Source organism: Convolutriloba macropyga, chromosome 5 (assembly GCF_964194025.1).
Source record: "Convolutriloba macropyga chromosome 5, txConMacr16.3, whole genome shotgun sequence".
Lineage (NCBI taxonomy): Eukaryota > Metazoa > Xenacoelomorpha > Acoela > Convolutidae > Convolutriloba > Convolutriloba macropyga.
Window position 1 is genome coordinate 66,872,313 of NC_134472.1, and position 15,920 is coordinate 66,888,232.

A 15,920-nucleotide genomic window follows, 5' to 3' on the forward strand; every position below is an offset into this window, starting at 1 on the left:
TGTGCACGCGAGTGTTTTAACAGAATATATATATATATATATATATATATATATATATATATATATATATATATATATCTGCAAATTTTTGGCTATTTTCAACAATCCAAAGAAAATAATGAGCTTTCATTTGTTAAATGGACAATTTTTTCTGGTTAAAAATCCAATTAAGGATGAATTTTGAGAGAGTCGTACGCTCCAAAGTTTGAGTTAATCTCTAATCATCTCAATAACTCTCCATAACTTATGCGTAGAGGGGTCAGAAGAGATGGGGAGGGGGTCAGAAATGAAAAGGGCAGAATAATTGATGAAGAGGAAAAGCATCAGAGAAAGCGATAATCGTTTTATGCAACCAATCGTCTGTTGTCAACTAACGGCACCAATTTTGTGAATAAGGATTTAAGTAAAATATTCTTTACTGAGTTTTCGCTCAGAAACAGCCCAGGTCAAGGTCCTCGGTCAAAATGGCCGCCTGATCACACCTTTCCAGAACATAAAGACCCGTAATCAGACTTTTTATCTCATTCAAATTTGGTTAGTACTACACATCAGGTAAATAGTGAATGTACCCCCCCCCCGGTGTGATTTTGATGGTCTGGCCATAAGTGATTTTGAACAAGGACCTCCCGATCTGGAAAAATCGGAGAACTTTTTTTCCCATCATCGCTGCTCAGCATTCAACCAGCTGGGTCCAGGAGAACCTCTGCCCCACCCCCCATTTGAAGGATCAGTCCATCCATACACTGCATTGGGGCTTCCAGAAGTGTACGGTGGAGGGGCTGATGGCTGAGAGATTGGGTCGTCAGGGTTAAAACCCACAGACCCACCCACACCCGAATCCCGCCTCTCAGATGGGACATAACCGCTGTTATTGATACCTTCGAAATTGACATAGTTGTTTTGTTTAGTGTACGCGGCTCTCGTTGCGTTTGTAGGATTTGAGCTATAAAGATTTGAAAAATCAAACACCGTTTCAAGAGCTTATCAAGAACAATGTTACACATCTTGTAAGTTAAATTTTCTATCTATTCTATGCCCAAAATTCTAGAAAACTTAAGACAGAAGTAAGTAAATATATTAACACATAACATAACCGGCAGATTGACGGAGACTAACCACCGTTATAACCCCGATAACTCATAACCCAGATTGGGATTGAAATAACCCAGATTGAAAAACTTTTTTTGTTCAAAAATTGTTTTCAAGTGCGAAAAATTTTGATATCATTCCGTAATTAGACATAATCCTGTTTCTTAATGAAGGGATACAGAGAATAGTTTCAATAGCAATCAGCATTAGAGTTTTTTTTATTTTAGATTGCTTCATTGAGCAATTACTGTTCAAAAACGTCTTGATCAGAATGAGAAAAGATTAAAACTTGCCTAGAGAAATTAAAAAGATTTCACGGGAAATTTTGAACAAGCTGTGACTTGCAGTACAGCAAAACAAACGTTTATTCGACGAAAAACAAAACATAACAGGACAAAACCTGACGTAAATCAAAGAATTTTCATTCACCAAACAAAAGGACATTATAGACTCAAAATGGACACTAAATGGATTGGGAAAACCATTTAGAAAAAAATCTCATCAAAAAAGTAGCAGAAGTCTAAGCCAACTGGCCGCATGTGAGCATAAAACAACAACCGAGAAAGCGAAATTCTGTTCAAACGCAGTTTTCTCACTCTATTTTGAAATGGAACTGAAAAAATATCACGCCAGACCACTTATCTTTTGCTCGAATGCTTGTTTCGATGTGAACAAAAATCAATTCTCCAATTTGATATCAAAAATCAAGAAAATGTTTGAAACGATCTTAAGACGGCCCCCTAATACATTTCAATTAATTTGATTTATTAAATCTTAACTAGAAAAGTCATGAACTGAAATCTCAGAGCTGAGTGACCAAATAACCTGACAATTATTGTCTTTACAGAGATATCCAGACGGTCAACAAAACCAATGACCCCATACAAGCAAAATTTTAAAAAACTCCGAATATTTAAGAGCAATTAGAATTTTTGTTTTCCAATATCTAACGTTTTAAAAATCACCAAAATAACATTATTTTGTGAACACACATACACCGCGGTAAAATTAGTACACAAGACAAATATAGAAATTGTCAAAACATATTATTTTTTGAACGTCAGTGGCGTCAAATTATTTTAAAAAAACAACGGAACTTGATAAAAACTAATAACCACATTATAAAATAAATTTCAAAAGTGTATCTTTTATCGGTTATAATTGCTGACAGAAAATTGACTGTACTACAAAAGAAGGCAGAAATTAGAAATTCGATAATGAACAGTATCTTACTCATTAAAAATGTTAGCAATAGGACTGAAACCAAAAATTTTTAAAAAATTATCTCAGAAGGTCAATGACAACTGTTTTTTGATAATTGATAAGAAATAATTAAAGTAAATTAAAATGACTCGCATACGAAATAATTATCGTTTTCAAAAAGTGTCAAAATTTTATTTAAGAATGAAAAATGACTGCTAAGAACTCATGCAAGTTCATATATTGAATTTTATCAATGCTTTTGCAACTAACTTGTCAATATTGAGACTAAGTAAAAAAAAAATCAAAAAGTATATCCATTACTCGCAAAAGAACAATAATTTTCTGTTTCTTTGAAATGAATAAGGTAAATGTCACAGAAAGCATTAGCCATGAAGTGACGCAATTACTTCGATCAAGCACATTATCATTAGCAACCCATGAGGTAGGCTATTAATGGACTAAGAGATAAGACAACGAAGTGAACAACAAAAATTCACAATATTTAAAAAAGTATTAGTTTTGAAACGGCACAATAAAACTGAATAAGCTAAATCCCCAATAGCAAAACTTTACCCGCGTAGGCAAAACTTTACTAATTATTTTTTGAAAAAAAAACTACAGTCAAAGTTATGCAAAACACTATCTGTGAACTGGAACTATAAAGTAGATTTATTAAATCTTCATTACGTCCTTGTTAAAATCAATAGGGCCTCCTAATTATGACACTACAAGATAAACTAAAAGATTTAAAAATACGAGCTAAAAAATGGGCTATATTTCCTGAAAACTTTTAGTGTGAAAGTCACCGAAAGCATTTATTTTGAAAGAAAACAATTAAATCGAACAATTTGATCTTCATTAACAACATGTCGTAAATTGAATTAAATACTACGACAACAGAAATCACAACTAATATTCGCGGACTCAAATGTTCGCTAGCAATTTTTTTTTAAAAAACTAGCGTCAAAGTAATGCAAACCAGTATCTATAAACTGGAACTATGAAGCTCCTAAGTACAATTTTTTGTTCTTCATTGCGTTCTTGTTAGTATCAAATAGACATTTATATCATACTAAAAACAGAAATCGAATTGACGCAATTGAAAAAAATCCTTCTCAAGAACTGAAAGTTTGTTACTGATTTTTCACTCTTTTTAAAGGTATTTAAAAAATCCGCTCCAAACCGACACATTTATTGCAACTGCGAGACTAAAATAACGACTCTAATTGGACTTCTCATTGGCATGAAAAAGCCGAAAAAGTGGGAACAGATCTTGAAAAAATACAGCACACCAATACAATCCAATTCCTTTGGGGGACTAAAGAAACAGAGCTGCTATTTTAATAGTCCACTGATAAAATCAGGGCGGCTGTTGATTATTGTAAAAAAAACAACCCTAGAGATTGGGGATGGTTGCCTCGTAAAAAAGCAAGACTCTTGCAAGGCGATCCTTCTTAGGCATCAACTTGCGAAATCTTTGAGAAATCTTAGCTGAAGACAATTGATCTTGACAGATCTTAGCAGAAAACCAGAGCTCGATCTAGAGAAGAATGTTAGAAGGTTGAGAGAAAACATCCTAATGTTTTTTTACATAAAATCAACTTAACACGGCTCTAGTAAAGATGCTCTACTTATTCATAGTAAACTTGGCTAGAGAGATGAAGCGTTGCGGAACATGAGAGTGGGTTATGAGAGATTTCCAAGTTCAAGAGTTTAAATCCAATTGATCCAATGGTTATCATACTAGGCTTGCAAGTAAGCATGCTGGTGTCACATCCAGTTTTGGTACATTGTCACAGTTTATGGCATGCTTGAACCCCCCTAACATTAAAAATATGATTAAAAAAATGGACATGAAAGGGTTTTTCATTAATAAACTTTTGGACGAATTCTTGAAGTTTGTGTTAGAAAATTGTTAAAATTTTGAAAAAAAATGAAATGCAAAACAATAAATTTTTGACATGAGCTAATAATTGAACTCAGTGGCAGCAGAAATTTGCTTAAAATTTGAGTCAAAAACACGGTCAATTCATAAGTGCGCTCAAAGTTCCATAAATTTATATAAATATTTCAACACAGAAAGCGTATTTCAGCTCATTTTTACACAGAATGTGCTGAGATGGTCCTGAAACCTCGATCCGAGCAGTCTAACCAACACCGGAAATTATCAGAATTTTAAGAAATGATCCCCTTTGACAAAGATTTTGCGGTTAGATAGGACTGCAATAAGGAGAGATCAATCCTCACATCGAGAAATACGAAGAATTAGTGAAGCGCAATTGGAAGAATTTTGTGAAATCGACATCAATTTTAAACAATTAATTTATAAATTCCTCTGCTCAAAGCTCCCTGGGTTGCTCGTCATACAAAAATCGTAGTATTTTTATTGGGTTTTTATTGGGTTCGCAGTATTATTTAATAACTGATTTGTATGATTTCCTAGTAGTCATAGAAAGATCATAAATTGTTATCAAAACATCTTAATTTGGGTGGGGGTTATCGTTCGAAAGTGCTATTAAAAAATGTTGTTTGTTATTTTGATTTAGATTAAATAAATTAGTTTCCTTTGATTGCGAGTGTTTTGCATGATTGTATTTTGTGTTGTGTGGCTCTTGTCGAAAGTCACTTCCGTTTGTTTTCGACAAAAAGAAGTCATGTCAGTGACATCCTCGGCCCCAACTGTAGGATCACGAACTGTTGCTGTACTGTATGATATCGGTGTAAAATCAGCAAGATAAGACAAGATAAGATAATCGATCGCAAATATAATAATTGGAAAAGGAAGTTTGGGAGGAACCAAAGTTATGGGCGAGTGAAAGGGGGACAAACTAAATTGAGCAAAGGAAAACCAAAAAAGTTCTTTTCCGATTGTGGAAAATCTTTTGTTGGATCAAATAACTCTTTGCAATCCAGTATTGCAAGCCTTAGAAATTCCCAAGACTTTGCAAGTCACTTGCATCTGATGCAGGTCGATATTGAGTGGGTGTTTAACCCTCCTGCGGCTCCACACTTCGGTGGAAGTTGGGAACGCCTAGTGCAGATATTGAAGTTATCTCTGTACAAAGTAATTGGGTCAAGAACCCTTTCAGATGATATTTTGTGGACACTGGTATGTGAGATTGAATCCAATATGAATTCTAGACCTCTAACTAATGTCCCGAGTGAAATTAACGATCCTCTGCCTCTCACGCCTAACCACTTTTTACTCGGAAGAGCGTCACTTAACTACCCTCCTGGTCTCTTCGAATCGCAAAAAGTCATCGTGTCCAGGTCATGGAAATCTGCTCAAGAACTAGCCTCGCACTTTTGGAATAGATTTCTTCGCGAATACATCCCTAATCAACAGACAAGGTCGAAGTGGAACAAAACTTCTGAAAACCTCAAGGTAAATGATTTGGTTTGGCTACTTGAAGACTTCACGCCACGAGGTCTCTGGCCTCTTGCAAAAGTTATAGAAATTTACCCCGGTTCAGATGGTGTAGTACGCTCCGTGAAACTGAGAACTCCACATGGTGAGAAAGTAAGACCAGTCATCAAGCTAAGCAAAGTCTTAATAAACAAATGAGTTATTTTGTGTTCTCGTTCTCACGAGCAGATGTATACTTTAGTTTTCATTAGGAAAAGGTATAGAATTGTAAGTCAAGTCGTCTCCAAAATTTGATGCAACAAGTTACATCATTGCAAAGTTTCACATCAAATGTCTAATTTTTGCGATCATTAGTCAAGCATTGTTACCATATTTGCAGTCCTTTTGCGTGTCAAACTTTCGTACAAATCATATACAATGCCAATATTGATGCCAATTGATGCCAAATTGCTTCACCACATTAATTTTCTCGCATGAACTGCCATAACAATGATTGAAGATTTCTTTGATTTCATACAACGATCATGACCTTTTTGAGGTGAAACAAGGATCGTACTGGTAAACAGGTTGTAATTTGTATGGAGTTGTCATTCTTTATGGGTACTAAAATTGGCGAACTGTGTTCACTCTTAAACAATTTTGGAGGCGTACAGTTCAACCCAATTTTTACACGATTTACGACGCAGATAGGCTTCGCTATTACTGCTGATGCAATTTAAAAAATTTTAAATTAAAAATAAAAAATTATTTTTTTTTAAAAAAAGGAGAAAAACTCACAAATAGAGTGCAGCTTGTCCATCCCCACTGTTGTTGTGCTTTGAGTAGCTCACTGTCACATCTGGTGAAGATGATAAAGACGAACACTGGTTCCTATAATATCATTTCAAAATGCTAGCGTAAATTCAAAACAAAATTCTAAGTTCTCTATATACTCAAAATAAAAGGATATACCACAAAAAATCAACTTTTAAGTCAATCTCGTTTTGTAGGTTTGTTTTCTTGGGTTGACAATTTGACTTCAATTTCTATTGTAATCGATGAAAAACAGTTTCAAATGAAAATAATAATTTCAACAGTTGGGCCTAATTGAAAATTCAAATGTTAATTTAACATATTGTCACATAGAACTGATTACTGAGTAAGCTGATTGCTAGAACAGGTTTTTATTGCTAGAAAATTGATAGTAACAATGGTTTTTAGCCAATAATAACATTAACTTTAGTTTAAACATGTCAAGATTTTTAAAGGTTTGAGAACAGCTCCAGACAGCAACTACTTTCAAATTTCCGAACAAAAATATGAAGTGAAAAGGAGTTGTGAACACTTGGTACTGAAAAAAAGCTTCAAAAATGTGAAATGGTAGATGACAGATACAATTATCTGGACAAAACATAGAAATAAATCCCTAAACTGATTAGCTTCCTTAAAAATGCTATTGAAGTCTAAATTAGAAACAGATTGTGGTCTTTAAGAGGACCCGCAAGGCCAATGGCAAATCACATTCATTGTAATGATCTGAAAAACTAAATCTCAAGTTCTGAATTGTCTGAAAATGTTTTGAGAAATTCTGAAGCTGAGCAAGATTCTTTATTTTTCAGATTCAACCAAAACTGTGTGTAGTGTTTGATTTCCCAATGACACCAAGATATCACGTGAATTTTGTTCTTAGCATAATTTTTAAAAATGAAATCGGAATTTAAAAACGGTATATTTTTTTGCTTTTTCTGTGAAATTTTGAAAACATAATCGTCCAAGAGAATGATTGAGTCATATTTGTTGTTATAAAAATGGAAATTTTAACTCAATTCCTAGCAATTTAACTACAGAACTATTTGCAGCTCGCCTCAATTCCAACGTTTCACTGTCAAAAATTGCAAAATTTGGTATACGATGAATAATGCAAAATTGGAGCTGGTTTTTACGGAACAAAAATAAGAGAAAAATACACTATTTAAAAAAAAATCAAAATGTGCAATGGCGCTTTAACATGAATGTATTCAAACAAGTGGGGAGATAAAATTCTTTTTTTCGTTCCAAAGAAAAACAAATTCACAAGCAAACTTAAAAGTCATTATTTCAAACAGCAAAGTAACCCAATAAGTCGTTTCTTTGCGGTATATTGCATTGAGAATAAAATGCTGTTGACCTACCAACGTAAAAGGTTACGTTTTTTTCTTCGTCCTCACAACTGATCTTCAAATCATCATTTTTCCGTTTTTTGTTGCCTAAGTTCCGTCGACAATTTACAATTGATTATTTAACAAAAGACTAAAGACTTGTTTTGGTTTGCCTTTTCTTAACTCACTAACTCAATCAACATACACGCACAAACTAAAACTATTTACATCGCTTTTATAAGGAACAGACAATTTTTTAAGCTATTGGTGTTGTAAACCTGGCTAATGACTGCATTTAATCAAAATTGAGTTTAATCAAAATCTCTTCATAAGTTTCATCAAAATTTAGAATCATGTATCTGAGTTAGCTAACATAAAAAAACTATTGTTAAACCACTCAAGAAATCAGTTTAAATTAACCTATTTAAAATTTTCTGTTTTGTGTCATCATCTCTCATTTTCCCGTTGTGCCAACATAAGTTTTGCACTAACGTGATACATTTGACTCAATTGTCAGTTTTTTTTTCAAAAATTATCATATAAAGTATTAGTTATATGATGAACAGTGATAGAAAAATTCTAGATCAGAATTGTGCCCCAAATTATTTCTTCAATCCATACAACTCGTACAATATAGTGCCAAAAAGGCACACAGACAAACTAAATCTGAAACTCCTGATTATAAATAAAATGTTCAACTTATATTATATTATATTTTTATATTATATATTAGACCACTGGATTTATATAATTGCAAAAAACATCGTGTGAGAACATTTATTGTCTGATATAACCTAAGTTTTTTGGTTAACCTGATAAATAAAATTTTGAAAAAACAAAACTAAAAATGAAAAAAATATGAAACATTTTTGAAAAGGGTAGCAAATTTAGTTCAAAGTTGTCCTCAAAAATGAGTAATGAACAGAAAACCATTATATTGTCTATGTTCTTCAATTGTGTTTAGCAAAATGATTTAAACACTTAGTTTTCACGAGAGGCGGTTCCTATTTCAAAAACAGTCAGTCAAAAATATCGAGAAAAAAGACGCTCCACCAATACACTTCATCGAGTCAGAACAAAACCGATTCTATGACCAGATTTTAGTAGCTTTGTCTTGTGAATAGAGCGCTAATTGAGGTAGAGAAAATTTTTTTCATCTACATTCTCAGCTCTCAAACGCTTTGACGGGTTAAACTGAAACGGAACATAAATTTTTGTTCATACTAACAATTTGAATTTTTTCTTGAGGACTATGACGACAATTACAGATATGAGCAGCAATGTGACAACAGATAGGATGATGATAACTACAGTCACAGCTGTGTTACCTCCACCACCATCACCTTCTTCTTCCTCGTCTGTTTTATCTGAAATAATAACAAATTGTTTCTCATTAATAAAATAAAAAAATGTCCCAGGTCTCACGTGGGTTATGAGAAATTTAAATAAACCCCTAGAACACCCAACCCCCCCCCCCCCCCCCCCCCGCCCCCCGCAATATGACACGCAACATTTTTCTAGGAGAGACATCCACCTCCAAGGAAACAAATAAATGCCCTGGAAGCTTTTTTGTCATCCAAAACTAGGTGAAGATTTTTATGTGGGTTTGTTTTGAAAGTCATTGACCATGTTTTTAAGGTACTAAAATGACCAAGTTGTTATTCATCTGTGCAAAATGAGTTAGTTAATCAATAGCAGTGAGAAGGTTGCTAGAAAATGCCGCCATTATGACAATTAAAGTAGTTTTTGGGGTCTGGTCTAAAGTTCGGGAGGGGATGGGGGTGGTTGGATATTGATATTTGACAGCCATAATCGTGGTTACGTCATATTATCTCCCTTTTTTTGTCGGAGAAAACAAAAAATACAATACTTGAAACACGCACCTGCAAATTTCAATATTGAGAAAGTAAGCAGCGCCACATTTTCAAGATTTATTGGCCCAGAATTTACTGGCAATGCATGTTTCAAAAATAGTAAGGATATTTTCCGTTGGCGCCTCCGAATACCCTAATCACAAGGCGCATGTCAATACGCAGTGAATCAATATGTTCATATCATATTCACCCTCTATGCCGGGACAAACGAAAAAGATTAGAAAACAATCTTAAATGAAAAGTAATGCAATATTAAAACTATGCCGAAACAAATGATAAGACATTTCTTCAATAAGAAACTGAAAATCAAACCAAACCGTGAAACGCGAATCTGCTTTTGACAGATTTAAAAAGCAAAAAGTTATTATTCGCAATGATATTTAACAATTCTCTGGACAATTTTGGAAAACAATTTTCACGATACTATCTCTCATGCTTACAAATGAGGTTACTATACAGCGCATCATTAACTAACAGAAACAAAAAACATTCATTGCCAAAATTGAACGCTCGCATCCAAACGTTACATGTTAAACTGCCTGCCTGTTTTTAGGTAGCAACCGAATTTATAAAAAAAATAAATAAATAACTCATTAAATTTGACAAATGGTTTTTAAGAGGTAGTATGCCGAACTGGCAAATGAATTGGGTTCAGAATAAACATCTCTTAATGATTTCAGTCTGATCTCAGGCTCATTTCAAATTTAGGTGTTAGTCTTTTGAACTAAAATTTTTACTACCAATTTGAAGAAAATTTGAATGGTGAACTGCAAATGAGCCAAAAAAATTGACGAATAGCGTAGAAAATGGTGTATCATTTTTGTCTGAAAAACTGACAGCAAATTGAAACATAAATCTACAAACGTCGAATGAATTGATATCGAACGACAGACGGGGTCGATTTAATTTAGAGGGGTGTGGCTTAGAAATGTTTTAGGGGAGCCAAAAACTGACACAATAGGGATTAGAAACACAGCACTCCTTGTTCTCATTCTGACATCTTACCCACTCAGCTACAATGGTTTTGATTTCCTTCCGCCAACAATCGCCCTTACCAACGAACTTGATTTCAGAATGAGAGAAACTTAGAGCACTAAAAAACGCCGAGCTCGACGAGCTAATATGTGAAAAAATTACTTACGAAGTCAAAAAAAGTTCTGCAACGAAAATGCAAAAAGTTCAAGCATAAATTTAGCATGAAAAAAACCAACACGTTTGAAAAAACCAATCAACTGCTTCAAATTTCGTTCGAGAGCAATCAAAAATAAACTGAAGTTATTTTGCTTTCATGCGTTGCAAAAGTTACTTCCGCTTCAGTAACACTATTTGAAAATCTTCACTCTTATTGACAGCGATCGCCGCAGTCCACAATGAATATAGCAGCAAGTAAATGATTCAAGCACTTAACAGCAAGTCATACTTAAAGCAAAACGAAAGAAAATCTAATTGGCGATTGATTACAGGATTGTCCCTCGAGGATTAAGTAGAAAATTACTAACTTTTTGACAAACCATATCATGTCTAGCAAGAAGGATTTTATCTCTGAGATTGGTCTGCAGTACTAGTTAAGTTTGAGTAACAAAGTTGTCTGTTGTTAGAATGCTCAAATCGTGGACACACGTTACATAATCCGCCAGTAGAAGTGACAAAATTGATGCTTTTTTCGTCATTTCTCTTGACGGTTAACGTTACATTTTTTAAATCGTAATTAACAATGAAAATAAATCAGACTTTTTTTGGCCAAAGTTTTGTCATTGTTGTCTATGAAAGGCCAAACGGCCCCAAAAATAAGAAATGCCAACTTTTGAAACGCAATTTCGGCGTGGTGTTTATTATGATTTTCAATTATTATAAAAGTTAGCTTAAAATACAAGAATCACAAGGCGGCTCGGTAATGTGCAATGGCACATAAGGTTCCGACCCCGCCCATCCACAATTTTGGCATAATTGTCTACCAAATGAGGAACAGATAGAAAAACCCAAAAATTATTTTTTGCGAATCCCAAAAAAGCCCAAGTCTTTTTCAAAAAATTCTGTATGAACGATAAGATAACCTCCAAAACAAATAACTCAGTGGAGTAAAAATTGATGCATTAGATTGCTGTAATATGTCAATATTAAGAAAGCGAGTCAAAACGAACAGCAAAATCAAACAACAACAACAACAAACATTAATTACATAGAAAAATTTATGTCCCTCTTAAAAACTAAATTTAATAACAAAGTCAACATACTGTCAGATAAACCTGAAACTAAACAAAAATAACTTATAAATCACCAGAAAACATATGCGACCAGTCCATAAAAAGGTTTGGTAACAAATATACAAAAAAGAACAAAAACAGAAAAGTAAAAAAAATTAACTTATTTTTTTTGAAACAATTATTTTCAAAGTAATAAATACCATTAGGAATAAATTAATATTACCACAAATTTGCGATTACCACTGCTTCTATAGAAGGGCATTAGGACCTGACCTTATTCATTTTTTAGAGCGGCTAAAAAGAACAACAAAGAACAAACAAAATTTCAATTGAAACTTGCCAGAAAACGCTGTCAAAACCGTCAAGCCAAATTTTGGCACTCAAAATATATTTGATTGCGCCTTCTTCAAACAGCTATAATGTAGTACGTGGCCATTCATTAGTAAGACTAGGTAACAAGTAGACAAAAAAGCGAAGTGCTAAAGTATGTAATACTTTTAATTTTTTTTTCGAAACAAAATTACATTCAATGTCATGAAAGGCATTCATTACAAAAAGAGCTATTTAAATATCGTCGTTTTTTCATGAAAAGGAAACCCTCGAGACCTGTAATTATCCAGAATATTTCTTGCATCTACAAAAGGAACGTCAAATATGACAAAAATCAAATTAATTTAATTTTTTTTTGTGAAAAAGCGGTGTCGAAGCCAGTAAGGTCATAACAAAATCTTTAAAAAAAAGATTTTGGGACACCAATCCCTTTTGTTTCCTTGACACCCATAATGTCATATTTGACCTGTAATCAACTAACGAGATTAGGTAACAAAAAGAAACATAAAAAGAACAAAATTGCGAAAGTAAAAAGTTTTTTTTTTAATTTTGGAAAACGATGGGTTTGAAAGTCATAAAAGCCATCAGCTATCTGCTAATATCAGAATATCGGATTTTCTATTTTTCCATGAAAAGCAAATGAAAGCTATCACTATACAGGAAATTTCATACGACCGAAACGACAAAGTATAAATGACAGTTAAGACAAAATTAAAAAATACAATTGATTTCTTCAAGAAAGAGGCGTCGAGGCCATTAAAACGATGATTTATATCTTTCAGGATTTTAATATGTTCAATTGTGCTTTAATTTGAATGCTAATAAGGTGACATGAGAACTGTCAATAATGTGATAATGTGACAAAATTAGAAAACGTGAAAAACTGGCAAATATCAAAACAAACAAAAATCTAAAATCTTGTAGTATCAAAGCCAGAAAACAATAATTTCAGGCTTAAAACTGCAACCGAGAAAAAATGTTAACTCAGTAGAAAGAAAAAGCAGTCTTTTTTTGCTGACACTAATTTGGAAGTTGAACAAATTAAGAAAAAAATAGAGGAAAAGTTAATTAAGCCATTATTTATTGAAAAGTCAATTATTTTGAAAAAAGAAACGACCATAAACTTTCAATTAAAAAACTAAATGCATTAGCCTGGAGTTGTTTAGCAAGCAAATTGGTTGGACCTATCACTCCTGAGCTTTGATTTGATATGTTCTGTTCTTTATTATTAAAAAAAAGTCTTTTTTTTTTTTAAAAAAAAAGACCGACTGATTACAACCCGATTTTTTTGGATTGTAACAGTCCAAGAATGGCCCAAAACTACCCTGTTAATACTTATTGTCCGTTAAGAACAATTGATTTTTCGAATGTTGTAGATATATATAAATTCTGAGTTGAAACTCAAAATAAATTTTGCATTTTTGATAATCAACGAGTAAAGTTAGCAAAAAACGGCAAAGTTTTAACTACAAGGCACTCTCTGCGGACTCTGAAGTAAAAATAGCCCCCCTCTGAGTCTACAAAGATTGTATGAGTGTTGTTTGGGGGTGTACTGTAGGCAAATTTAATCAAAGTGGACTAAAGTAGCTTATTTCGTGCTGTTGTTGATGAAAAAGGCTAAATTTTGAAATGTGTATCCAGATTTTTTGACCAGAAAAATTAAAGCAAAACAATCAACATTGCTTGTTTGTCTTCAAAAATAAAATCAACGACACTGTTCTTAAAAATTATAACAAATTTTAGCAAAATTGGCGAAAATTTAGGCAAAAATTCCGGAAAATGTGAATAAAAACAACTTGAATTCACTCTTCTTTTCTCAGAAGTTTAAGCCTCGATAACTCCCTGTAGAAAACGAAAATTAAAAAAATCTTTTTAATTCCATATTCTACGCTGGACGAGCTTTCTAATGATACCAGTCTCAACTCTCTACGATGAATATATCGAGCGGCGAAAATTCACTGAACAAAAAAAAAAAAACCCAGTTGAGTATATAGTTCCTCCCCCCTCAAGAGGGTCGGAACAAATAATGATTATAACCGGGAGGAACAACAGTTTCTGGCTTTGTAGCAGGAACAGTAGTAGGAGTCGTTTGATCACGCGGATGATAAGTTGTATCAGGGATGACAGGGTTAGAGGACGAAGGAGAAGAGTCTTCTACAGCTAAATAAGGATAGAACATTCAGAACAATCAGACAAGAGACTAAGCTATGACTTCGATAATTTGATGTTAATTAGAAACCCTCCCCTCTCTCCTGCGTAGACAAAATTTCTTTTTATTATGCGGCCTGACACAAAAGTATGAATGTTTTTTTTTGACTGATAATGCTTCCTGTAGCCTATTAGTAGGCAACTGTAGCAATGAAAATTTGCCATCTTGGAGGTTCATAATTTTATTCAAGTAAATTTTATACTGGTCATTCAAAAATCAAAAAATTAAACTGATTTCTTGGCCTGTCCAGTTTTCAAACAGGAATACAAACAGCTGCTCATTGGCTTTCGAAATAGTTTCAAATTTCATCGTAAAAATGACGAAATCTACAATGGCCAAAATAAAACAGAGGTTTCATGTATCATAGTTCAGTACTGCATTACGATGCTGCATTGATCCGAGTTGACCGAACAAATGAATTGACAAACAATATTGGAGTCAACACATGACTTATCGGTTACCTTTTTAACGTCAAACAGAAACTGTTTTCACAAGTCATCGTCGAATAGTACATAATTTTTAATATTTTCGTTATAGCTGGCAACGCTAATTAAATAAATCACTGCTTTTTTAAAATATTTTTAATAACATTAGATTTTTTTTCACGGATTTTATGGAAACAAAGAGTGTTCTTCAAATGGACTACAGCAATTTCAAAATATTCAAAAATACGCTTAGCCAATATGTTAGATCTGACGGCAAAGCACAATTGTTGCCGAATATTTAGATTTGATTATTAGATTTTACCAGCCCAGAGTACTCGGGCCGAGGTGTGACCGCTAAAAATTGCTAAGAAATGTAAGAATTGTGGTGAATGCTGTGAATGGTTGTAAGATGTTGGGTTATGGACATTCGCAAGCGGAATAAAAAGCGTTTTTAACTAAGTAAAAGAATTAATTTCTCAAAAATGAGAGAATAACAAAATGATATTTTACAGTAGAATTTAGAGATTTACAGGAGAGATCTGATTATTAGATCAAGATGGTGATTTGAATTTGGGGATGAAAAAGGACTCAAAAATCAGCTGTATATATACCCATTATCAGTGTGAAAAAGTCAAGATACAAAACTAATCTTAGCACCGTGATTTATAGTGGGGGTCGCAAGGGTTACCCAATATGGTTTGCTTCTGCAAATCAGTCGTAAAGGGAACCATAAATGGAATGCATTTGCACTTTTCTGAGAATTCATTCACACTTCCGGAGATATCATCATCATTTAATACGTGCTGGGAAGATTTTACATCAATTAATCTAACTCTAATAATAGTTATCTAGATTCACCAATTTGAACCGAATATTGATTCTCAGCACCATTTCTTGACGATTCATTTATATAATTTCTTTGATCAAAATCAAATTGCTTGTCTTTCTAATCTGGTAAGTCAAACTTTCTTTCTAATTCTCACTAAGTTTAAGACTATAGTTTGATCGAAATTCTAACACCCCCACTCAGACTTGAGCTGATTGCGTAGAGTCTGTTCCCATCAAAACTGCTCTGAATGTTTCCACTTTCGAAACGGGTAAG

At 33.4% G+C, this 15,920-nt stretch overlaps 1 protein-coding gene across 1 annotated transcript in view; it reads right to left on the minus strand.

The window, feature by feature from the left end:
* Positions 1-660: 660 nt before the first annotated feature.
* LOC142340471 (uncharacterized) overlaps positions 661-15,920 on the minus strand; it is a 42,132-nt gene continuing 26,872 nt past the window's right edge. Inside the window, exons 4-6 of the mRNA XM_075391045.1 lie at positions 9,005-9,143; positions 6,437-6,529; positions 661-943 (exon numbers count right to left, since the gene is read on the minus strand). Coding sequence (XP_075247160.1) covers positions 661-943; positions 6,437-6,529; positions 9,005-9,143 — 515 coding nt within the window. The remainder of the gene's footprint in view (positions 944-6,436; positions 6,530-9,004; positions 9,144-15,920) is intronic.